The 25,970-nt window shown below is 39.0% G+C and overlaps 2 protein-coding genes across 2 annotated transcripts in view; one reads left to right on the forward strand and one right to left on the reverse strand.

Moving 5' to 3' along the window:
• The first annotated feature begins 310 nt into the window (after positions 1-310).
• On the forward strand, positions 311-11,809 carry slc66a3 (solute carrier family 66 member 3). Its single transcript, XM_023270625.3, has 7 exons — positions 311-545; positions 5,224-5,306; positions 6,818-6,887; positions 6,997-7,054; positions 8,417-8,537; positions 9,821-9,862; positions 11,367-11,809. The coding sequence occupies exons 1-7, from the start codon at positions 400-402 to the stop codon at positions 11,465-11,467; spliced, it is 621 nt and encodes a 206-aa protein (XP_023126393.1). The 5' UTR covers positions 311-399; the 3' UTR covers positions 11,468-11,809.
• A 96-nt stretch (positions 11,810-11,905) lies between these two features.
• rock2a (rho-associated, coiled-coil containing protein kinase 2a) overlaps positions 11,906-25,970 on the reverse strand; it is a 54,363-nt gene continuing 40,298 nt past the window's right edge. Inside the window, exons 17-32 of the mRNA XM_023270623.3 lie at positions 25,019-25,178; positions 24,630-24,790; positions 24,180-24,364; positions 24,025-24,094; positions 23,478-23,581; positions 22,807-22,993; positions 22,440-22,533; positions 21,540-21,634; positions 21,220-21,423; positions 20,909-21,077; positions 19,351-19,421; positions 19,179-19,267; positions 18,944-19,022; positions 17,593-17,860; positions 17,215-17,428; positions 11,906-13,532 (exon numbers count right to left, since the gene is read on the reverse strand). Of these exons, the coding sequence (XP_023126391.1) occupies positions 13,529-13,532; positions 17,215-17,428; positions 17,593-17,860; positions 18,944-19,022; positions 19,179-19,267; positions 19,351-19,421; positions 20,909-21,077; positions 21,220-21,423; positions 21,540-21,634; positions 22,440-22,533; positions 22,807-22,993; positions 23,478-23,581; positions 24,025-24,094; positions 24,180-24,364; positions 24,630-24,790; positions 25,019-25,178 (2,154 nt within the window). The 3' untranslated portion in view covers positions 11,906-13,528. The remainder of the gene's footprint in view (positions 13,533-17,214; positions 17,429-17,592; positions 17,861-18,943; positions 19,023-19,178; positions 19,268-19,350; positions 19,422-20,908; positions 21,078-21,219; positions 21,424-21,539; positions 21,635-22,439; positions 22,534-22,806; positions 22,994-23,477; positions 23,582-24,024; positions 24,095-24,179; positions 24,365-24,629; positions 24,791-25,018; positions 25,179-25,970) is intronic.

Below are 25,970 nucleotides of genomic sequence, written 5' to 3' on the forward strand. Positions count from 1 at the left end.
AATCAGCTTTAAGACGATGAATACGGAAATGAGAAAATATGCCGGGTGACAGGAAACTGTCAAGTTAATAGACTAATAAAGGAAAAGCCATAAGTGTGCCTTCAAAATAAAATATATCTTTATCTATTTGTAAATAGTTTTCAGAAAACAAGCCATTTACAAACTGAAAACATACTTGTATTTCCAATTTATTTACTTGTGCATTTTTTAATCATGGCTCAAATATTTTGGAAGGAGTATAAATTAAAGTTTACCTTTATTTTGAAATAATAAAACGTACATGTTTCCTAAACCCCAGTAACTGGACAGATGTGACAGCGTAGCAGCATCTGGCAGTCAGTTTTTGTAAAGAAAACCTCAGGAAAAAGTTCCACATCTCGTTCTGTCCATCCTCAAACGATGCAGTCCGACACGTTACTGCATGTGTGTAATTTCAGCACTCTGTTTGTGTGCATGGTGCTGAAGTTCCCGCAGATCTTCGTCCTGATGAGAGCCAAATCTACGGCTGGAGTCAGCCTCAACAGTCTGCTGCTGGAGCTGCTCGGGTAGGTGGTCTAGTAGGACCTCACTGCTGTGTTTTATTTAACAAAATATGTCTAACTTATTGGGAAATATACTTTCTAGCATGGTACGGTACACGTTGTATTACTGAGTAACACAGGTGTAGTGTAGACCCTGATGTGCAGAGGAACTCCATTTAAAAATCGTCAAATTTATTTTTATTTACTGTTGTAGATAAGGCTGCATATATATTTAATTGTATTTACAAATTGCTACAGAAACATTAATATATAGTGATAAATTCGGCATATATCTAAGTCACCACACATCTTTTGTATTAATATAATGTTATAAAGCATACATTACTATTGAACTGTTGTCCTAAACATTAGCAAAATAAATGTAGCCTTAAATACAATAAACAAACATAAAATAATACACATACATTAAAAACAAATGTTGGGAATCAGTAGGTTTGCTGGATTTTCATGTGTATTTTTGTCAGGTTAATCCCCAAATTTAAAATGAACATAAGGCCTTAGTCTGAATATTGCTGTTGTAGTCAGGTAAAGTTGTATTTTATGTAATTATTATTGGATTTTAAACTACTCAGGTGAATTCACATCATAAACAACACTTTCAGATCTTAACCTCAGTCTGACTAGATCCTTGCTTGTGTTATTGCTTTGTATAAAGGCATCTGTTAAATGAAATTATAGAATTGTATTGAAACATGTTAGGTTTATTTTTTATCAGCATCATATTTCTCTACTGGAAAGCAGTTGCTGTTGTTTTAAATGTGCTGTATAAATAGCGATGACTGCACTTTTAGATTTCTAGATTACCAGTTTAATAGATCATGAGGAGATTGTCTCCACTAGGCTCCATGGCTGGTCTGCCCTATAATGAAAAAGTAATCCGGCCATTAAGGCTTAACTCTGAACAACTGTGCTTTGTTTACGTATTGGAGGATTTTGGAGAAATTATTGAGGACAGTTTGGCCTCTGCTGTGTGAAACAGTGAGCTGTCTGATGAATCTGTGCCGTAGGTTGAAGCAGTTCTTCCGTACTGAGCAGGAAATGCTGTCGCTGTCTGTTTTAAGCTTAAATCTGAGGATTCACTGGTGGATCAAATCACTGTGTGTGAGGCTGTATCCCTCCTCGGTGCCTGGCAGTAGCTGCACTGTCCGACATAAATGCCTCCTCTGTGATGGTGAGCGATAGGCAGCTGTCACTGTGCATGCACCAGTGAAAGATTCCAGCCTTTAAACTGCACTGGGTAAGATGTTAGTGTGGTGATGAAGCAGCTTTATCAGCATTAGCTACGCAGCATGGCTACAATGCAGAAAAACGTCTCTCCTCAAGAAGCTATTTTCACTCCTGTCGTTCCTGATGGATCTCAGGAGGTTGTTGTTGTCTCTGGTGTGACCACAGTTCAACTGTAAAAAAAGCAATATGTATTAGCTCTTATCATAGCCTGTATCAGCTCACAGTCAGGGTTTATTTATCAGTAGCTCTGACTGAGTGGCTTTCAGCCTATCTGGGAGCAAATAACAGTCCAAACATGAAACCTGTTTCAATGCAGATAGGTTAATCTGCTATTACGTCTATTTTAGGTGTCGATAGACATGTTGTTGTTTTTTTCAGGGCTGATAGAGATCATGAATAATCGAGGAGACTGATCTCCAGTACCTGAAACCCAAAACTATTAACAAGAAAAATTAAAATACTGATGTCAAAATTTAGAATAACACAAAATCTAATCACACAAATTTGTTGAAATGCCGTTTTTGATTTATTTAAATGATTTTCTGTGTTTATTTCAGTCTGACGATAGAATTAGGGTTAGGGTGGTTTGGTGGTTAGCACTGTTGCCTCACAGCTAGAAGATCCCTGGTTCACATCCTGGCCTTCCTGGGATCTTTCTGCATGGAGTCTCCATGTTCTCCTGTACATGTGTGGGTTTTCTCCAGGTTCTCCAGCTTCCTCCCACAGTCCACAAACATGCTGAGGTTAACTGGTGATTCTAAATTGTCCGTAGATGTGTGATTGTAGCCCTGAGATAGACTGCTGTCCTCAGCTGGGATACAGTCCAAAAACATGCTGATAGTCAGGTTCACTATCTCATTTCACCAGATTTAGAGAGTGTCAAAATGGAAAATTTCAGTGAAATAAATTTGTGATTGAATTTAGCTCATTTATTTTGATACCATTAGATTCCTTGGCCCTGAAAATGCTGGTTCAGCTGTCAAATTCAAATTTCTAGGTTATTTAGAAGCTGAGATATTGACGAAAACCATTTTTACGGCAGCCATCTTGTAAAATACAAGATGGTGGCCATATAGGACTTGAGTAAAATGAAAGCATTGTTTTTCTGATTGCTTACTGGTGGAGCCATTTTAAAGGCCACCACAGAGGTGGAGGTGTGGAGTGCACATTTAAGGAGCCACTGATTAGTTCAGGGGTGGTGCATTGTTTTTGACTGCAGGCTGGCGGAGTTCTTTGAATTTGAAATTGGACTTTTAATTAGTTTTTGTTTTTAACCAATAAATGCATTGACATATCCAACCAAAGTAAGTGACCTGATGTCTTGTTTGTGGAGGCAAAGAAATAAGAAGCACGGCAACTAAGCTGCAAGATAAAACCAGGAACAATGTGACATCACTTATACTAGAAGGTTTCCAAAAATGCATAGGGTCAGTATAGAATTGTGGGACTTTTTGTAACATAGTCGACATTTTTGCTGTTTTCAGTCCTAAATTCAACATAACTAAACACAACCAAACACCACATGGTATTTTTAGAGAAAGATTCTTCTAAATATTATATATACAATTGAGTAAAATTGAAATTGAAAGTTATTTCTAAACATATTGTAGTAAACCTGTTGACTACTTTATATTAAATAAGTCAGAAAGCCTTGGAGTCTGGCCAGTCTTTTCTTCAGGAGGAAATGACATCATGTGGAGCAGGTCATGTGATCTGGAATTAACACACTTCCTGGAGAGGTGTTTTTGTAATGGGGAACTTAGTGGAAAGTGATTTCTCTGACACAGATACAATTTGTTATTTTCCATATAAAACTTGATATATTGCCAAAAAAGAAACATCTGTCATGATTATCTCAACTTAATAAATGAACACAAACTATTTCTGAATCAGCTCCTTTTATTATTGTTTAGCTCATTAGAAGGTGGTTGTTATTAAATTCAGACGGTTATTTAGTTGATATTTTAGTGATATCCAGTCATTTTTTTATTAAATACCAATACATAAAATGACAAAAACCAGAAATGAAATAACTAAACCAATACACAAAATTAAAATAAATAAATAAATAAATAAATCATCGTGTTATTTTCTTATTTATTCTTGCACTGCCTTTATACTTTTGTACTTTTTCTTTTGGAGCTGCTGTAACAGTGAATTCTCCCTACTGTGGGATCAATAAAGTTTATCCTTATCCTTAAAATTACATAAATGAGACACAAAATGACAAAAACGAGACACAAAATGACACAGACAAAACAGAAAATAACAAAACTGAGACACAAAATGACAAAAACCAAACAGAAAATGACAAAAACGAGACACAAAATGATAAAACTGAGACACAAAATGACATAAACAAAACAGAAAATAACAAAACCGAGACACAAAATGACAAAAACAAAACAGAAAATGACAAAAACGAGACACAAAATGACAAAACTGAGACACAAAATGACAAAAACAAAACAGAAAATGACAAAAACGAGGCACAAAATGACAAAAACAAAACAGAAAGTAACAAAACTGACAAAAACAAAACAGAAAATGACAAAACCGAGACACAAAATGACAAAACCGAGACACAAAATGACAAAAACAAAACAGAAAATGACAAAAACGAGACAGAAAATGACAAAAATGAGACATGCAACGACAAATTTTAGTGATATCCAGTCATTTTTGTTTCTGTAATAAATAATTATGGAATTTGTAAAGACATGATCATAATGAACATAAAAAGCATTATTTTTTTTAAACTTTTATTAAAAATGTATGCAGAATATATCCCATGGACTTTAGAAGCCCCTCAATGATATATTGACCCCCTTCCTGCCTTTAAATTGCTATGATGTAACTACAGTGTTGCTGTGTGTACTTACTCCTCCACCAGCTCACATATAACTGCTCTATGCTACACAGTGGCAAACTGTAATATGTGAGTAATTCTTCTGTACATCTTCTAACTGTAAACTGCTGAAGAATGACAGAGAAATCTCCATAGTGCAGGTTAACAGGAGGAAACCCTGGAAGTGTCTGTCTGATGTAGTCTGTGGTTTAAAGGTGGAAATGCTCAGCTTTAGTGTTTACTGCCTGGAATGTGTCTCAGCATTTACTAAACAGTGTGTTGACATAACCGAGGGAAAAAAGAGAAAAGATTCTCACAGGAGGAGGTCTTTCAACAGAAAATCTCTCTCTGTAGGCTGCTGATTCATCCTGTTTGCTGAACATTTTCATTAAAAAGCATGAATGAACGGAACATCCTGCCTCTGCTTGGATGTGAAACTTGCCACCGGTCGCCTGTAAGCTCGCTGACATGCTAAATGAATCTGTTCCCACTACGGGGCTTGGAGAGATCCGTTTTCATGCCAGTGACTCAGATTTTGTCTGCTTGTTCCTGTACAGTGTTTCATTTTCAGTATGATTCTCTAACCCGACCCCATGTCCCTCACAGGTTCATTGTTTTTGTAACGTACCAGATGTACTACGACTACCCACCTCCTACATACCTGGAATACCCCATCCTCATTGCCCAAGGTCAGTCACTGTATGCTGTCATATCAAATGGTTTTCATTCTGAAAGCAGTTTTGGTGTTTGTTTTTCAATTTCTGCACTGAGCCTCTTTTTGAATCTCGACTCCTTAGTTTATTCTTCAAACGTTGCCGTTGAAATATTATTACACATAAAATCACAATATTACTGTTGTAGTTGGTTGAGGTGATTTTTGCTCCACCAAGGAATGCTGCAGAGGAATGTGATGATTAGTGTACGTTTGTCCGTCTGTCCGTCTGTCTGTCTGTCTGTCTGTCTGTCTGTTAGCAACATCACTCAAAAATAGACCAACGAATTTGGATGAAATTTTCAGGGAAGGTCAGAAATGACACAAGGACCAAGTGATTAGATTTTGGCAGTGATGCAGCTTATAGTCTGGATCCATGGATTTGTTAAAGATTTCTGCATCATTGCCAGATAGCAGCATGGCGTCACTGTAACCATGACAACAAGTGAACACTACATCAGCTGCCTGCTGATGATCACATGGTTGTGATCCTACCACAAATCCACCACTGAGGACTTATCAGGACTTATCCTTCAGAAATGATCCAAGGAACAACTGATTAAATTGTGGGGGTGTTTCTGAGTCCCATCAATTCCTGCTGCCTGCTACATATTTAGGTCATGTGATTTGGTATCCGTACATAACGTACACATGCAGAACACACACCTGTGCTCAACGCAAGGTCATTTTTTAGTAAAGATTACATCCATCAGAAATGATACAACGACTGAGCAGCCTTGGTGGAGTACCGCACTCTCTGATGTGATCTATCTTACTGATTAGCAACCATACACAAATGAACCACTATTCACCCTCGTGTTTACATACAGCCCCCATCCTACCCTCTGACCATCCTTATAAAATGTGGACTCTACAAATGTTCTGGGTTGGCTTCCCTTCACAGACTCATGCTCTGTCTTGGTAAACCCACCGTGTGCTGGAATACCAATAGACACCTCACTACAGCAAACTTAGAAGGACTAAGAGTGGAATTTCTTCAACACCTGGAAATTCCATCTAAATCTGTTAGTCCATTTTTGTTGCGAATAAACAGACAAACCAACGCGATCGTCACATAACTCCGCCATGTTTCTTGGTGGAGTAATTAGATGCTTTCAGTTTTTGAACAAACTGAAATGATCGTCCGGAGCTGAAAAGTCTTGAAGCTGTAGTAGCTGCCAAAGTGACGCCAAAATTCTAGAGCATTAAATTCATTTTCTGAATCTTTTCTTAATTAGATTTTAGTGTCAGATTGTCAATACATTTGAAAAGAAATTGGTCTCACTTCACGTTATCATTACGAGTTACGATACTAGATTTGTGTTCAAAAAATTCTAACTTCTGGCTTTAAAATTCCACATAGAAGACGACAAAATGTGCAAAAAGTGAAGACGTCTGAATTCTTACTGGCTACTGATGCTGCTACATCAGTGGTCCTTGAAATGAAGCCCTAAGTGGTGCATGTTCTAACCTGGCCTGTGTCATCAGATGTCATTCTTCTGCTCCTGATTCTTCATTACAACGGCAGCCTGCGGCAGAGCCTCATCTACACCTTGGTGTATCCTTTCATTTGCTGACACCAATAGACCTGAGGATGTTCATTTGATGCTGAAGAAAGTCAATGACCCATTAGTCTTTTGTGTGCTGCCTTAACTCAGTGTGTTCAGGTTTGTGGGCGGTTGGAGGCTCCTCACTGTGGAGAAGTGGATCATTGACCTGGCTATGGTAATCAATCAGTTTAACATCAATCATGAGTCACAGCATATGACAGAGTAAGCAGAGAGATGGCATGTCATCAGTCAGGAGTAATGAGGTGCAGATCTGAGTAGAAACTCACTCGGACCTCATTTCAGCTGGTGTTTCTCAGAAAGACACCCAGACCTTCTAGAATGGCCTCGTTGTTTAACCCTCGGGTTAAAATTGACCCATTTTAAAGTTTGAAAATGTAGAAAATAAATATATATTTTCACAGTGAAACTTCTGATGTCCACATTTTCAAGATTTTTGGGAAATCTTTGAGCATTTTTTTTCCCCACAATATTTTTTATTGGATTTTTCAAAAACAAAACAGCAAAAACAAAAACAAAACAAAACAAAAAAATACACACACTCATAACTACCACATACACAAACAAACCAACAACAGTGCTTCTCTGTTTTGATTGAATAACCTGTTACAAAAAGTACGTTACAAACATCTTAATAAAAGGAAATCTAAAAAAGCAAATCACAAACATGAAATCTGCATGGTCCACTCTCATCATTCACCTTCTTCTTCAGGTGTTACATTTGAATTCATAACATAATCAATAAAAGGCTGCCATATCTTCTTAAATTCATGCTTTTTAGATTTCAGTATATATGTTATTCTTTCAGGTGGAAGGTTTGTTAACATCTGTCTCAGCCACTGAGTCACAACTGGTCTATTAGTCTTTTTCCATAATAGTGCAATGCATTTTTTGGCATTCAGCAAACTTTGAGCATTTTTTGGTGGAAAAAATAAATGTTAAAATAATTCTGAAGAACAGTCACAAAAAAATCAACCAAAATCCAGCAAATTTTGCTGGATTTTGGTTGATTTTTCTGTGAATGTTCTTAAGAGAATATTTGAAGTTTTACTGATAAATATGTAATCACTTTAGATATTTTTAGGATTTTTTTGGAAGATTTTTACTCATTTTTTGAAAATATTTACAAGAATTTTCTTGCCAAATTTGGGAGATTTTTTAAAAATAAAACTTTTAAGGGAAACTTGGAATTTTCTTCCTGAAGGTTTTGCAAATTTTCAGAAATTTGGGACATTTTTTTTGCTGAATTTTTGGATTTTTTTTAGACAAGGAGACAATATTTTTTGGTGCCTGTAAATGAAGACAGCAGGAGGGTTAATGAGATGAATATGTCTTAAGTCCTTTTGCATATAAATAGGTGGGAGCAGTGATCCTGCAACTGCCTTTCTCTTAAAAGTTTAAGACATGAGAAGCTACAGCAAGTGTTTGAAACTTTGTACTTTTTGAAATTCAGCTCAACTGTGGAGCCCAGCTTGTCGTTGTATAATATGAAGTCTGACCTCCACTCTCCTCCTCCCAGAGCCTGTGCACGTTCATTAGTGCAGCCAGTAAGTTTGCTCAGCTGCAGTGTCTGTGGAGGTCTAAGGATGCGGGGCAGGTTAGCGCGCTCTCCTGGGCTCTGGCTACCTACACATGTATGGGTGAGTGGAAACTAAGCAGTCCTCTGTGTTTTGCTGCTTTCCCTGTTTTTTTTCTCAAATTCCCGACTCTGATGATTTGTTTTCTGGTGGCTGCTTTTTATTTTTCAACCCTTAACCCAGGGGTGTCAAACACGCGGCCCGTGGGCCAAAAGCGGCCCTCCAGAGGGTCCAATCCGGCCCTCAAAGTGTAAGCGAAATTCGCTGGATTTTGGTTGATTTTTATGTGAATGTTCTTCAAGAAAATGTTAGAAGTTTTACTGATATATATGTAATCACTTTAGATATTTTTAGGATTTTTTTTGGAAGATTTTTACTCATTTTTTGAAAATATTTACAAGAATTTTCTTGCCAAATTTGGGGGATTTTTTTTTTTTTAAATAAAACTTTTAAGAGAAACTTTTAAGGAATTATTGGAATTTTCTTCCTGAAGGTTTTGCAAATTTTCAGAAATTTGGGGAATTTTTTTGCTGAATTTTTGGACTTTTTTCAGACAAGGAAACAATATTTTTTGGTGCCCGCAAATGAGGACAACAGGAGGGTTAAATGAACAATTTAACCTGTAAACTAGTCGTTAATGGCAACTCTACCTGCTTCGTAGTATCGGCCTCTGACCGCTCTGGGTCAGCAAAAAACAACAGTGACATACAGAATGATCTGCTTTTAGTTGGCAGATAGTTTCTGCATAATGAATGGAAATGTCGTGGCTCCTTAAATCCTCCAGTAAGTTCACCTGCCGACTGACGGCGCCGTCTGCTGTTTGTTTGTTCTTCTTGCACTGCACATCTTTGCACTTTTAAACTTTATTTTTATTTTTTTTATTTTTTCTGTTAAAAATTTTGCCACCCTTGTATATATTGTAAATAAAACTGCTGTAACAATGTAAATTTCCCCTGGAGTGGGGAGAAATAAAGAACTTTATCTTTATCTTATCTTATCTTATCTTGGCAGCAGCATATTGTGGCTTTCTAGAGCTTTAACCATGAAAATGATGCTAATGAGAGCAGTCACAGTGAACCAACACATCCAGACGTTCAAAAACTCCCAATCATTCCGCTCTATCTGTCTAATACTGGTGTTTAGAATTCCTTAACCAGTTAATCAGTTCACATAAATTCTCTTCCCTGAAGTACTGTCACTGGAATGTTTCGCTCCCTGAATATGTATGATACTGTTTTCTTGGCTGCTAATTTAATAAATTACCAATTCAACACTTCATTAATGAAAAATCAGATGCTCTGCTGGATAATGAGGATGTCATTAACGCGGCTTCCTCTTTGTTTCAGCTCGGATTTACACCACCACAGTGACGACTGGAGACACGCAGGGTAAGTCGGTCTGAATTACAAACCACTGTGGGATGTGTGGGTCCCACAGTGGCATATTTAATAAACTCTTTACACATTTCACAAGGAAAAGATTTGTTTACTAAATAGCTACTGTCATAGTTTTGCATGAGGATTTTTGGCTGTTTGTTGTGCTTTGCTGTGGGGATGTCTGCTGTGCATTTTCAATCATAGGAGTCAAACACAAAGTGACTACAACCATCTGTTTGTGTTCTATCAGGGACATCCCCACTTTTTTAGCTTTGTGACTTTTTTTTTTTTTTAAAATCTGTTCAGTAATCCGTCCATGAGTCAAAGGCACAATGTTTCCATGCCAGAGGAAAACAGTACTGAGTCAGGACTGTTATTCCTCATTTCTCAGAAACTTGCATCAAAATGAAAGAGAAAATGTTTTTTATTCTGGCCAGGTGTGAGAGCAAAGTAATGTATTAAAGAGGCAAGCTGTAGTAAGAAAAGCATTTTTTTCAGTGAAGATAACATTAAATGAATGATAAATCCAGTGTAGACATTGTTAATGTGGTAAATGACTATTGTAGCTGGAAACAGCTGATTTTTAATGGAATATCTCCATAGAGGTACAGAGGAACATTTCCAGCAACCATCACTCCTGTGTTCTAATGCTACATTGTGTTAGCTGATGGTGTTGAAAGGCTCATTACTCCGCCAAGGAATGCAGAGACGTTACATGACAATCTGCGTACGTTTGTCCGTTGTTAATCTGTCTGTCTGTCCATCTGTTAGCAACATTACTCAAAAACAGAACAACGGATTTGGATGAAATTTTCAGGGAAGGTCAGAAATGACACAAGGACCCAGTGATTAGATTTTGGCAGTGATGTGGCGTAAAGTCTGGATCCACGGATTTACAGTGATGCTGTGCCGCTATCTAGCAATGATACAGAAATCTCAACAAATCCGTGGATCCAGACTATAAGCCGCATCACTGCCAAAATCTGATCACTTTGTCCTTGAGTCATTTCTGACCTTCCCTGAAAAACTTCATCCAAATTCATTAGTCTGTTTTTGAGTAATGTTGCTGACAGACAGACAAACCAATGGTGATCGTCACATAAGTCCACTGCGTTCCTTGGTGGAGGTAACTAGGAAGTTTAATGTGTGCTTTTGAGCCAGGCATTGGTACAAATGCTGGCACTGACTGTTTAATTCACTCATGATGTCCTCCTAGCTCATGAAAACATGTTGACAAGGTGATAAAGTTAATATTTACCAGAGGAAGTCCTTCAGAGATCAAAATGTTGTTTTTTTTTAGCTGAAGGAGCACATTTTCTGCAGAGTGGTGGGATGTGTCAGATGAAACTTATAGCTCCTTTTAAGAGAGGCAGACATCCAGCACACCTTAACTTACAACTCCATCCATAATGTGTTTAGAAGCACAGTACTGCTAGCCTTCAATGATTTACAGTTGCATTCCCCTTCATCGTGTCCATCTAATCATCTCCACTAATAATCTCTGATTTTGTCTCAGTTCTGGTGCGGTTCATCGCGATGACCCTCCTGAACCTGTGGGTGCTGCTCACGGTGCTCTACTACCAGAGACACAGCAGCAGCTCCAAGAAAGAAGACTAAGGCTGGAACGTCACCGCTCTGGAGAAGAGAAACGTTTACTGAATCACACTGGACCCAGGACTGATGGGAAACAACGGTTCTGTTGTAATGCGGTTGCTTTTTATATGGTTTTTACCTCGTTTTAAACTCTCACGCTTCTTTACAGAACATTCCAGTGTGCAAAAATGCGCATCTACCTGTAGCGAGAACAAAGACCTACGCTGTCATACTGTATGTGAGAAAAACTGTAGTATTATTAGACAGGACTTCCTTCTCAGGATAAGAAATGCTGTATTAAGAATAGTTTTTATATCTGCAAAGTTTTTTTCTGAACTATTTTAATAAACCAAACATATCGGCTTCTTCCAGTGTGGTCAGTTCAGTGTCATGCGTGAAAAAAAAACTCGTAAGCCTCAACAGAATCATAGCTTAAGACGGAGAAATAATCAGAACCAAAAGGCACATCCATGTCTTTATTGTTGAAGTGGTTATTATTATAGAGCTGTTTGGTAGCAAACATGCAATCTGGATGTAGAGCCCTTAAATACAAAGTGGACAAGGCTGTATAAATAATATAATGTGCACTGTATGGCATGTAAAATATATACTGTGTATATTTATATGTATAAAACATGCTTCTTGGTTAAAGGAGAGCACTCGGTACACACACACACACTCACATAGTTTACTCTCCATCTGCTATATAAGCCACATACACACAACAACGTGTCCAAACTCAGAGTTTGGTTACTTTTAATACAAAAATATCAGGACAAACACTTTTAGAAAACTTTCAATGGAATAGTGCTGCTCAGTATTTGAACTCATGGGATCAGGATATGATTGCATACCTTCATTGTTTCTGCTTCTTACTGGTTAACTTCCCCTCGCTTTCATTGTCACTACTGACCAAAAAACAACATTTGCTAGTAGGTGGAGGCCTGTGGGTGGCAGCACTCGAGTGCAGGGCCTGAAAAAGCAAACGCATGCAGAGTAGTTGGTGCTGAAAGGGGGCTTCAGTCAAGTATATTTGGATCCATGTGATACAATGCCTGTGTGTCGTCTCTGGGAAAGCCCAGATGTACATTCAAAACAAAAGGAGCCGAGCTCGGATCAGAAAAGCATTAACGGTGCACCCCTTGAATTCAGTAAACATTAACCCTCAGAAATGACAGTGCAGGTTTGTGAGATATGGGATTGTGAGGATCTCATGTCTGGCCGTGTGTTCACTAAGAACTGTAGTCACACAGCGGCACACCGGTGGTTCAGCGCATGCCTCAGTCACTAATCTGAATAAGCGCACTCAAGGAATGATTTGCTCAAATGCATGACCAGCCTGACATCCCATCCCCACCTTATCAACAAAACTGGTTTGCTCAAGCACCTCATTGGAGCTTCTTTGACTCTGTGGACAGGCAGCTGGAAGCAGATCTGTGGAAAGCAAGAAGCTACAATCATTCTGTTATAGAAAGTACAGACACTATCCGGGACAAACAACCCAACAACAAACACAACTGACTGTCTTCTGAGTGTAGTGTTCCCCATTAAACCCTTCATATCGTTCAGAATCATTAAACACAAGAATGTCTTTTCATTTTTTGGCCACAAGAATCCCCAAAGGTGGTGAGGACGATTTTTCCTGTCGGGTCCTTCAATCAGACGCTGTGTCCCGGTGATTGTTTGAATTGAATGGTTGAGGTAAGTGTATCTCCTTCCTGCCGGCCGTGGTCAGGCTTCTAAGAGCTCTCCTCTGTTCTGTGGGCAATCAACGAGCTCCTCCAGCCACCCAGAGACACAATCAAGAGAACACTTCAGCTAATGTGTTTACAAGCTACCCAGCTCGTTTAAAACCATCACAGGTGTCGAGGTGAGCCTGACAGATGGAAGCGGCTGGAATCACGTTGAACAAAAGAGAAAATGGACTTGGTAACTCTCACAGGCTGAAGCAGGACAGGGTGGCCGGTGGTGGAGAAGTGATGTGGAGTTCAGTGTGCTGATCTGCAAACGGAGCTTTGTAGAGTCTTAGATTTGTGAGGAAACACCCCCCACCACCTTAGAGAGGCTCCACACTCCAGAGCAAGGTTAACTGGAGGGAGAAAAACAGACGCAGGGTTAAACTCAGCTCATATTTAATGACATCTCTTATGATTCAAAGTGAACGCATCTTGTTTAACAATCACCAAACCAAGGAGGAACAGAATGAAAGAATCACATCTCCTCACAAACTATTCTTTTTCTGTGTTACCTACATTCAATTTATTGCACAAAAATGGACAAATAAACTTAATATACTCAAAGCTTAGTTCAATATTGTGCCACTAAGTCTATTAGAATATCCATATAAAGTGATCCCAGTATTACCAGACTAGACCTCCTAAGTCAGGGGTGTCAAACTCATCTTAGTTCAGGTTCCACATTCAGCCCAATCTGATCTCAAGTAGACCGGACCAGTAAAATCACAGCGTAATAACCTATAAATAACCACAACTCCAAATTTTTACTTTGTTTTAGTGTAAAAAAGCATGTTCTAAAAAAGTTCACACTGAAGGAATTATCTTTTTACAAAACATTATGAACAACCTGAAATTTCTTAGGAAAAATAAGTTCATTTTCAACAACATTCAGCCTCAGTTTATTATTTCCACATTACAACTTCCAGATCAGTGTCGACAAAGGAACACAACATTTAGTCACAGCTGTCTGGATCTGAATGAAAATTTTACTATATGGTCAAAACGACAAAAGTCAGACAAAACACAACCAAAAATGGGACAAAAGACACAAAACACAACAAAGAATAAGACAAAAAGGTTAGAAAGTCACAAAAAAAATGGACAAACAACACAAACGAGACAAAAAATGACAAAAGCAAGAAATTAAATGACAAAAAATTAAACACAAGCGAGACAAACAGGAAACACAAAACAACAAAACTGAGAAACAAACAACAAAAAAGACAAAAGACAACAAAAATAAGATGAAATAGTTTAAATAACGAGACACAAAACGGCAAAAAATGAGAGGAACGACACAAAACAACACAAACAAGAGACAAAAAAACTACCAAAAAAGTTAGAAAGCAACAAAAAAAACGGAGAAAAGACAAAAATTAGACAAAAAATGACAAAAGCTAGAAACAAAATGACAAAAAATTAGACAAACGACACGAACAAAGAAAAAAGAGAAAAAATTAGACAAAAAAGTTAGAAAGCAACAAAAAAATGGAGAAACGACAAAAATTAGACGAAAAATGACAAAAGTGAGAAACAAAACCTCAAAAACGTGAGACAAATGACAAAAAAAGACAAAAAATAAGACAAGACAAAATATTACAAAAAAGAGACACAAAGTGACAAAAGAACAATAAGCAATCTAGTATTTTACTTTATGATCAAAACAACTTGTTGAGGTCTAAAAATTATTTTAAATTTATAGTTTTACAGTTAATGTCTTCCCTGTAGTTTTTACTCTTTGAGGGCCGGATTGGACCTTCTGGAGGGCCGGTTTTGGCCCGCGGGCCGCATGTTGGACACCCCTGTCCTAAGTGGTACGTGCACTAAGCCCATCATCCAGTGTGTTTTCACCAGGAGTCTGCCACCACCTCAGAGTGACAACAAACATACACACATTCAGGAATTGAGTTGTTTGCCGGTAAACATCTGGGCAAAGGAAAAACAAGAGCAGCCGTCATTTATACCAGGAACTGCTGGATTCTTCTCGCTTCATTTTGAAACCGTTTGACCTGCGAGGGCTGAGGTCAGAGGATGCAAAGTCACAACAGGTCAGACATGTTAAAGGGTGTTTAGATCAAATGCTGGACATGATAGGAGGAGTTTCCCTAAATCCAGATTTATATAGTTATCACCACCTAAACAAGATCATGGGTCTAACGTTTTTCATGGTAGGCACTGCACAGCACACACAGTGTTACCATCTGTGGTCATCAGAAATGTATAGAGGAACAATCATCATCGATATCATCCAGCGCCCAGTGCCAGTCCTGAAGACCGAAGTCCTCCAATCTGAAAGGGGAGATTAATTTGGATGGTTGTGTAACAAGAACTGCACACACAAACTGGTTCTTAAAATAAAGTCTCTTTTGGGGGGTGAACAGTTAATAGAGATGTATCCAAATTGCAATAGCTGTAGTTTTCTGACCAAGTTAAAATCTCTGACAACGTACCGTTATAAGTGAAGCACAGTGGTGCCACTACTGACACTCATCAGCTACAGTCCATATGTTACAGAGAGAAGGGAACATGTTAGTTTGACTGTGAATGGAACGTGACAATGCGTCTGACTGAGGCTTAAAATGTGGAGTTTTACATAGTTCTTGTTGTGTGACAGTCACACTTTGGAAAACTGCTAAACAGTAACGAATGAACTGAGGCTTGACTTTTAAACAACATATGTTACAAATCCAGTTGCAATATCTGTTAGAAAAACCACAAATACAGTGGTCCCTGGTCTATCATGGGGGGTAGCTTCCAGAGGTAGCAACCATATTTATTTTATTATTTATATATAATTTAAGGCTTTACAAACCCTCCAAACACTCTTAGAAACCTTACAAGCCACCACAGAGCAACACTAAGAGCAGCAGTCAGACATCAGTGTGAAGTGGAGGCCAGATGCTGCTATAGACGGGAGACAGAGGAGACAGATGCTACGATCGCTGAGCCAATCAGAGCCCAGCGCTGTACACTATGCATTTTATTTAGACTTAATATCCTTTTAATATGTTTTAATTATTTTGATTTATAATGTTGTCAATTTTTTAGGCTAGAAAATGCTTATTTTACCGTAAAAATAATTAAAATAATGTAGGGATTGAAGAGCCGGTCGCTATGACTGAACTTGGATGCTGCAAAGCACCATGGGAGTTTGGGGTGTTGGGGGTTTAAATGTCATTATTGTGGTTTAAATTAGTGTTCCAGTGTTATTAGTGTTTCTGTTTTATTGTGTTTTTTGTGGTTTAGTCAGCCTAGTTAGCTTGGTTTAGTGTTATGCAGTCAGGACCGTGAGTGTGAAGTGTTTTGATCACTTCCTGCCACAATTTCTGTAGTGCTGGTCTCTGTGTGTCAAAATAAAAGCATCTGCTAGTTGCAGAGTACATTAAAGGTAGATGCCTTTCCTCCAGCATCGTTCTTCAATGCAGCTGGCCGCAATAATGAATACATGAAAATACCTATATACCGCAAAATCCTGCGATGTGGTGAAAAATCCGCGATACAAAATTAGATATGTAAAATTTAAAAATCCACGATACAAAATTAGATATGTAAAATTTAAAAATCTACGATACAAAATTAGATATGTAAATTTTAAAAATCCACAATACAAAATTAGATATGTAAAATTTAAAAATCCGCGACAGAGTGAGACCGTGAAAAGTGAACCATGATATGGTGACTGTATGTTTTTGTAAAATTGTTGAGCTCTAGTGGGTCTTACACAGATTCCCAGGATGTAGTACACATCAAATCAGTTTTAGAGCTGTTAAGAGCCGACTAGTGGAGTAAAATGCATAGATCATGTAATGTGTTTAGTTTGCCTTCAGTTACTATTTCTACTCTGTATGCAGATGGTGCATTTAGAAAGTTTTCTCTCTCTTTATTGTGTAACAAAACTCACAACCTTTTCTTTGCCTCATTGGGGACCTCCTGTGTAACTTTTAATTGAACTAAGTAGCATTTAGCACAAATTGGAACACCGCGTAACCTTTTAGTTTCAATTACTGAAGAATAGAGGCTGTTTTGCTCTGCTACCTGCTCTTGCTGGTGGGAAGCTGTCGGCTGGGCCTCCTCATGGACTGGCTGGGCTGAACCTTCATGGAGGCCCTTGGCGAGGAGCGTGCAAAGTGCTCTGGTGGTGGAGGCTTCTTTGGGATCTTCTTGACCAGTCGGCTCACCCACTTCTGCTGCTCCTCCTGGGACAGGGCCAGCAGCAGCAAGTTCTTGGCTGTAGACACGTCGTAGTTCACTGGTGGTAGAAGGGAAGGGACATTTTCTGTCATTTTTTCATGTTTTATTTAGAAAAAAATGTCAGTTTTAAATCTTCAAGAGCTGCACTTTAGTATTAAATGACATTCATGTTTTAGTTGACAGATGAATCCCTTGGTAAAACGATGCACTAAAGTGTCCTACCTTTGCAGGGGGCGATGATCTCCTCCTTCTTGTCCATGTGGTCCTTGTGGCACTTGATGTGGCAGCGCCGGCACTCCAGAGCAGGCGGTGGCTTGAACATGTTCCACAGTGGTTTGGTGCACGCCTCACAGTTGGTGGGGAAGTGGTAGAGCGTGGGGATGAACTCGTGGCCTTTGTGGCAGATGTAGCTGGACTTCTCTCCGATGGCCAGCGGCTCCACAGGAAACACTGGCTCTTTTTTGCTTTCGCCTTCATTGGCATAAAGAATCTGGAGAGCAAACAGAGGATGAGGATGCAGGATTTTCAAAAAGATACTAGGTTGTGATATACACAGCTGGAAATGTAATAAACAATGACTCCATCATTTTCCTTCTTGAATATTACTCTAAAATCTGCATATATTAGGGCTGGGACTTTAACGCATTAATTACAATTAATTAATTAAAGACAAAATAACGCGTTACAAAAAATAATGGATTTAATTGCAGATTTCTTAGTTCCCTAATTTCTGTCCCACCGGTAACACTGATGCACATTCCAGCCCAGTAGGTGGCGCTAATGAACCTAAAGTCTTACTGAAGAAGATGCACAGGACGCACTGAGTGATGTCAGCACAGAAGCGTCGGACCAACATGGCGGCTCAGTCACAAACTTTCTCTTTTATTAGGAAAACTGTTCAGCAAAAAGTATTTCTGAGAGCATTTGTGGTGAGAAATAATCTGCTGAATCTGTCCTGGTTTTAGTTCAACGACGGCTGGTTTAGACGTTTAACGAAAGTTTTGCAATGTGTCGAACATCCGTTTTCTGCACCGCATTAGCATAAATTAAACTACTTTATGCAAATGAGCTTCAGGGCGATGCCCCATACATTTGCTATGGCAGTCCTGGTACCAGCTAACGGTGTAGCCATCCCACACTTTACAACACATTGAAAGTGCTTGAGTTTACTAAAAGTCGTAAAATGTTGAATATAATCACTATAATTGTACTAATCTGTAGTAATCTGTGAATGTAGTAGACAGATGAAAAATGCAGATAAATAGAAATGAAACAAACATGTTTTGTTGTTTAATTTCACGTATGTCTATTTATCCATTCAGTCATCAACCAAAATTTATTTGAATTGAAAAACTTTGCGGATTGTGATTAATCACAATTAATTAATTACAACCCCTGCAATTAATTAGATTAATTTTTTTAAATTACGCCCCACCGCTAGTATATATATTTGTATATATGCTGTCATTATGAATATTGGCTGATATATAAATATTGGATGTTTTCAGGCTCTAATTCATGCCATCCAGAAGGTCTAATTTGGAAGTTCAACAATAAAAATGTGAAAGCAGACCTGGAATATCCTGGGAATCTCTTTGGCGTCAGCTCGGTACACATCTGTTTGAGTGACAGGCCTCACATGGAAGATTTTTCTGTGTGATGAAAAGAAGTGTCAAGGCTCCTCATTAAACCATATGAAAAGTGACTTAATGCATCTCAACACAACAGCAAATCATCCTGAAATAAATAACCTCATGAACTAAAACTGAGCTGTCTTCAGCTGAGGATCTGTCAGACGTCGTACTCACTCTATATCCAGCACCATGTAGGGAATGGACTGCTCCTTGTCTTGCTCGCTCTTGTAGAAGAGAATCTTCTTGCTGCTCACTACAACATACTACAGAACAGGGCAGATAATGTAAGAAAATCAGCGAGACACAGTTTCACATCATTAAAGCATATTCATGGATTTATTCATACTTTTTTCTCCCATCCAAACTTCTTTGTGTTGTTTCTGACGGGGAGAGAGAGCCAACCCTCCAGCCTTGTTTCTGAGTGGGAGAAACACAGAGAGTTAGGATAAATGCAGGTTGGATTCCAAACAAAAGCAGAGGGGGGCAGATACCGTCAGTGCACTTTTCTGAAAATAATGGCTGCTTGATTTTCACATCGCAGCAGTAAACTAAATATTTATTCTCATCACTGCTGTGTAACGTGTAACAGATGTTTGATACATACTGATAACAGCATGGAAGTGTTTAAACTAAACTAATAAATGTCACATATCCAAAATACATATATAATATACAAACATGTACCCAGGATTATGGTTGCATTGCAAAAGAAAGGGTGGAGAAACTGTTCTTGTTAAAATTAAGCAGCTGCTGAACATAGATATAGACAAGGAGATCCTAATTGTCAATACAGCATAACTGAATGTGAGAGGAGGCCACCAGGACAGGGGAAGGTGGAGTGTCTATCCACAGTGGAAATAATTGGCATGCTTTGCTAAAGAAATAGGGCTACAGGGGTCCTCGACTTACATCAGAGTTCCGTTCCTACAGACTGATGTAAGTCGATTTTTGCCATAAGTCGGAACGTCGGCAAAAATGTAAATAAAGCTGTTATGTGCATCACGATATTGATCAGTTCTTACAAAAGTCATGAATACCAACAACTTTCATGCATGTATGAGTCATTTTACAAGAAGATAACAGAACATGTTCCATTGTTTTTACAACTTTATCTAATAAAGCCGATGTTCGTTGGAGTTTTGTCCTGTTCCAAGTGTTTTGTTAAATCTAATTTCACTTCAATGGTGTGTTGTCCTTCAGGCAGAATTGTCAATGTACGTTTATTTTGAAAAAGCCTTTATTTTGAAGTTTTGACAGTTGTCACTTCCTGCCCACTATTTTTTGATGTTTAGCTTTACACATGTACGTGCTTTTGTGGATCCACGGCGCTCTACTTTGTAAACGCCACAGAGGCAACGTCATAAGTAATTAACTTCATTTTTGGACTGACTGGTTAAGTTAAAAGGATTTATTTACATGTATTTATGTTGTTTAATTCTGTTTTTGTTGCATTTCTCATTCTATGATGTGACTCACAATTCATTTAGCAAGCACAAGTTTAACTAGTTGGACAGCTGCAGCTTCTACGTTGCAGTGAAGACAGCACACATGGAGATGGCTTTCCTTTTCTTCAAAGCACTGCCATCAGATGAATCTGACTTATGCTTGGGAGCCACAATGAAGGGCAAAAAGTTCGTGAATGTAGCACAATCCAAGGTAGCATACAACTGGAGAATGTAAACAAAGCCGTCTTATAGCGCCACATGACGACGTATTCATCCGCTCCGCTTGCCAGCTAGTTCCACGTAACCTGTTTCACGCAACGACGAAACGCCGTAGGTCGAGGACGTCGTAAACCGAGGACCCCTTGTATTAAATACTGAAAAGTATTTCTAAACTCAGCCAAATCTCTTAGTAATTATAAATAGTATTAATAGCTGTATTTCCAGTGGCTGAGCTCTTACCTGTGTATGCATCGTCAGCATCAAACTCCGGCCCGCTGCTGATGCTGGCAGAGTCCATCGACTGAACACTGAGCGATTGCAAGAGATTTCTCAGCTGCTCTATGTCGCTGTCCTTACTGTCCAGAGCCATCTGCAGCTCGATACGCATCTGACTCTCATCTGCCAATTGCTAAAACAAGACAAGGGAACATTACAGAGAAAAGACGATACTGAAACACATTCCTTTCTCTCAGCAGGGGACATAATGACCCAGATGAAAGGAAATCTAAATGTCGGGTCTATTTCACTGTTTAAGTTGACTTTTCACTTACTGCCTGCATTTCGTTGATCTCTCTCTGGTATTTGATAATGCTGCTGTTGAGCTTCTCCTTCTCCGACCTGAGCTCCAGCTGCAGCTTCCTGTTCTCCTTCTCCTTCCGCCGCATGTCTGTGTCATTACCACGGCGACTGCCACCACCACCGCCACCACGTACTTCCGGCTTTTTCATACAGATCTCCTCCAGCTTATTGACAGCCTGTGGATAGACATAATTAATGAAAACTTAAACGACGTGATAGGAGAAACATCAAATGTAGCTCCTAAATGGTATGATCAGGTCTGGAACACAGTTATGGCTTTAATAACACCAACCTGAGTTTTCAGCGTCCTCTCTGACTGCAGCTGCTTCTCAAATGCCTGCTTCATCTGGTTGAACTGCTGCTCCCAGTCCTTCGACTTATCTGAATCTAGAAAAGAAAAAAAAGACACATCAACAATGAATAACAAAACCATGACAACAAGATCAACCAATCATTCAATCAAAGTTTATTTCTATAGCCCTTTACAACAGCCCAAAGGGTGAGCAAAGTGCTTCACAGTGAAAGACAAGAGAAAAACTTAAAAACAACATAGTAACTTAAAACAGACAGCAGTAAAATATACAATAAAACAGTCAAAACAAACAGCAACAAAACAGCACTAAGATACACATGTAAAAGAAATAAAAGTAATAAAATGTCACCATGCCGCTACGTATGAAAAGCCATTTTAAACATGAAGGTTTTGATTTAAACAGACCCAGGTCAGTGATGGTGCTACAGAGAACACCCAGTCACCCCAGTGTTGGTATTTAGACCTGAGTACTTCAAGCAGCCACCAATCAGACGACCTCAGAGCTCTTTTTTGGTCCCGTAAAATTAAAAGCTTGGATAAATAAGGTGAGGCAAGACTGATAAGAGCTTTAAAAACAAACATTAAAATTTTAAAAAGTATTCTGGACTGGAAGCCAGCGGAGAGTATAAAGGACTGGGGTGATGTGCTCACGTCTGGTGTTTGATAAATGACGCATGCCGTCTGCAGCATTTTGAACGAGTTGCAGGCGGCTGATAGATGCCTGGGAGACGCCAATATAAAGTGCACTGCAGTAGTCCGGTCTCGAGCTGATAGAAGCGTGAACGGCTTTTTGAAGTTCGTTACGGTTAAGAAAAGGCTTGACTTTGGTTCAAAAACGTAATTGAAAGATTTAGCTTGGATTTGAAACATTTTAATTACCTTCTGCTGCCTCCTTCAGTTTGTTGTTCAGCTCCTCCTTCTCATTGGCCAGGTTGGCGACGTCGCTGGTCAGGGTTCTGTTGGCTTCTTCCAGCTGCATGGAGCACAAAATATCGCCACTGTTATTGATAATAGTGTTCACTACCGAAGCAGTCTGCCACTCTCCAACCTGAAGTCATTTTGCTCTGATTTCAGCACTTAAAATGTGCTGGATTTACACTTTGTTGTTGTGCATCATGTTGTAAGGTGCCGTTTCACTCATCAACATGCCGGAAACAGTTGCTGAAACCACCAACAAAGCAAATCTATCATCTACATTTAACATATTAACTGGAAAGGTCGGGGAACAGCCGTTACTGCAGCTCACCGAACTGATGGTGATGTCCTTCTCGGCCAGCTCTTGGCGATGGCGAGCCATCATCTCCTTCAGTTCCAGCTCCTTCATTATCTTCTCCTTCTCCAGGTCTGAGTACTGCTCCTCAGCGATGGAACGTGCCAGCTGCTCTGAGTCAGCCTTCGTCAGGGTGATCTCCAGCTGTGCTGCCAAAGAGTCCCTGAAAGAAAGTAGAAAAAATAATAAATCAAAGACTGAATGACAGCGATAAATTCAAATGTACAAATGTTTCACTCAGAACCCCTATGCCTTAATTGGTCTGTGATGTGGTTGGGTTTCAAAAGCTATTATATCAGTAATTATGCATGTACACGTATTTAATTGATGGTGCCCCAAACAGTCCTAAATTCCCCAGAAATCCTGTGCTGTGTCCGTCTACTCTGCTCTTCACAAATCAGGAATAATCACATTGACACGGTGTTATTAACAGAATAACAACTGCAACGTTACTATGTCATTATCCTGTAAAAAGTCACCGCCACCCTTTCAGAAACATCCACAGGAGCATGAGGAGCAATGATGTTTACCCACTGAAGCATGAACAGAATCGAGTTCATGTCTGCTGTCTGCTTTCAAAGTCAAAATCAGTTCTGGGGAAACGGTAAATTGGCATTTATTTTCCATTGTGTTTTCAAACAGCTCACCTCTCCTCCTGCAGCTCCTGCAGAGACTGCTGCACATCTTTGTAGAGTTTGTTCCTCTCCTCACATTCCTCCTTCAGTTCACGGACCTGGGTCTTATAGAGAGTCTGGAAGAGAAGCAGCAGGTTAAATACAGCCTCTCAGCCGATACATTCCCATATAGAAATCTTTGCTGGATTAATGAGGTGTATAAAGGCAATTTCCAGTGGGAAGACCAGAAAAGTAAAAAAAAATTCTCAAAGGCAAACACTATTTCACCTGAGTAATAATGGATGTGTAGAGTGTGTACATATTAGCTACTAAAATGAAGTTATGTTCAATGAAAACATACATTGAGGTTTCACTACCTTGAACTGCATTGTGTAATGATTAGATTATTACAAAAGCACATTAACTAATGGATGCAGTAATTTAATACACACAACAACCTGCATTAGCTACTGGAAAATAAATGTAGTTCTGATTGTATACTAAAGCCTACACACTGAGCAAGATACAAAACCACAATGCGATGCACTTAGTCATTTTACAGAGCAGAACACAGACTCACTGAGAAATACTGTTCGGCCTCTAACTGGTCTTGTAATTCCTTCATTTGTCCATCGGTTTCCTGTCTCTCTCTGTAAATGACAAAAATAAATAAATCAGGTATCCATCATCTCAGTGCTAAAAGTTCTAAAAGCATGAAATAAAATGTAAACTGACTTGCGCAGCTCTTGGTTCTGCTTCTCCAGGCTGCGTCTGATGTCTAGCAGGTGATTGGTTTCCTGCTTAAGCTGTTTCTCGGAGGTTCTCAGGACGTTGAGCTGCTGGTTCTGGGCCTTCAGGTCGTTCTGAGTCAGGCTACGCTTCTGGGTCTCCTGCTCAATCTTCAGGGTCAGGTTCTTCACCTGAAAGAGTTGAAGAAATACAGATTGAGGCCGACTAGAGGGCTCCATCCAGGTTGCACTGGAATAGGTTCCTAGACTGATAGAGTCTTTGAATTTACTTTTGTCTGTATTTCCTGTTTAGTAAACTGGGACTGAATTACAATTATTATTCTACAGTGTAGAGCTGGCACATCATCACATAAACTGCAGGATTTGTTTCTGTAGGTGGCCTTTAATATCTAAACACACACTTCACCGGCCTGCTGCACAGATTATAAACACTCACCTCCTCTGTGAGGCGTTCCTTATGTCTGCGCAGCTCATCTAGTTTCTGTAAGGCCTGTTTATAGTCACAGTCCATCATGCTGCTGTGTTTCTCCAGCTCCAGTATTCTGTTCTCCAGTCGCAGTTTGGCTGCTCGCTCCTCCGCCAGCTTCTGCTCCATCTCTGCACATGGGTTATACAGTTATATTAGTTATATTAGTAAGTTCTAATAATCAACAGTGTAATTCAAGCTGTAATGTGTACAAAACATGGCAAAGTACTGAGTCAGCGTTCTGCATTGAATGATTTCACCAAGTTCAGCTGTTGAATGAACCGCCTCTCTGGTACAAACTGCAGAGAACAGACTGTGAGGGAACAGCTTCACTGGAAACAAAAGGTCGGTGTCATTACCCTTCATGGACTCTGACTTGGCACCCTCGATGGTTACTTTGATCTTGCTCTTGTCAGCCAGCAGAGCCCTGGTGGCCTTATGAGACGCCCCCTCCTGTTCCAGCTCCTGCTGCAGCACCTTCAGCTTGTAGGTCAAATCAATCTCCTTGTTGCTCTTCTCCTGTACACACACAAAACAACAGCACAATGTTGTGATAGATGCTGTGACAAGAAGAGCAAAAAATAGCCAAGAATAAAAATCTATTTAGACAGACAGACAGACTGAATATATGGAATGAAAAATGACGACATTAAGTTTCATTCCATATATTCAGAACTCTAGATTATATATATAATTTCCTAAACGGCATGTCATAATATATAGATATAGATATATCGATCATCTAAAGCATCTCCTTGTAAATATTCTTTGAAAAAAATCCTATGTTTCCAATATGAAAAGCTTTCGAAAAGTGATCCTCACGCAACCATCCTGGATCTTCTGATAGTTTGGATTTGAGGAGTTTCTGAAGACTTTCTACTTTTGTAAAGAGTGTTTCTGGTTCATGTTTAGTGCATTTACATTGATTAAATAACATGTAAGAGCTATTAAGCCTTCTTACCAAGGTGATCAGAGTGTGAGAAGAACAGTAAAACGGGGCTAGACAATATGGGAAGTTAAAGAAATCCGTTTTTTTTCAGTCAGTTTGAACATGTTTTTTCAGCTGTCTGACTTTGGACAGCAGCGTTAGCAAATATAAATCTGTTTCAGCTATTATTTAACTTCTTAAAAGTGAGATTACAGCTTAAAAATAGGGTTCTTGTTGTAACTGATGTTGTAATTTTGATATGGAGACTCTGAATTTTCTGAAAGTTTGTATCCATTTGACTTAATCATGCAGAGGTGCCTGAAAAGCAAACACACAAAAATCCAAGTCTGTCCTTCAAGGCGATTAAACCAAATTTAATGATC

The sequence above is a fragment of the Amphiprion ocellaris genome, chromosome 20 (genome assembly GCF_022539595.1).
Source record: "Amphiprion ocellaris isolate individual 3 ecotype Okinawa chromosome 20, ASM2253959v1, whole genome shotgun sequence".
In the NCBI taxonomy this organism is placed as follows: domain Eukaryota; kingdom Metazoa; phylum Chordata; class Actinopteri; family Pomacentridae; genus Amphiprion; species Amphiprion ocellaris.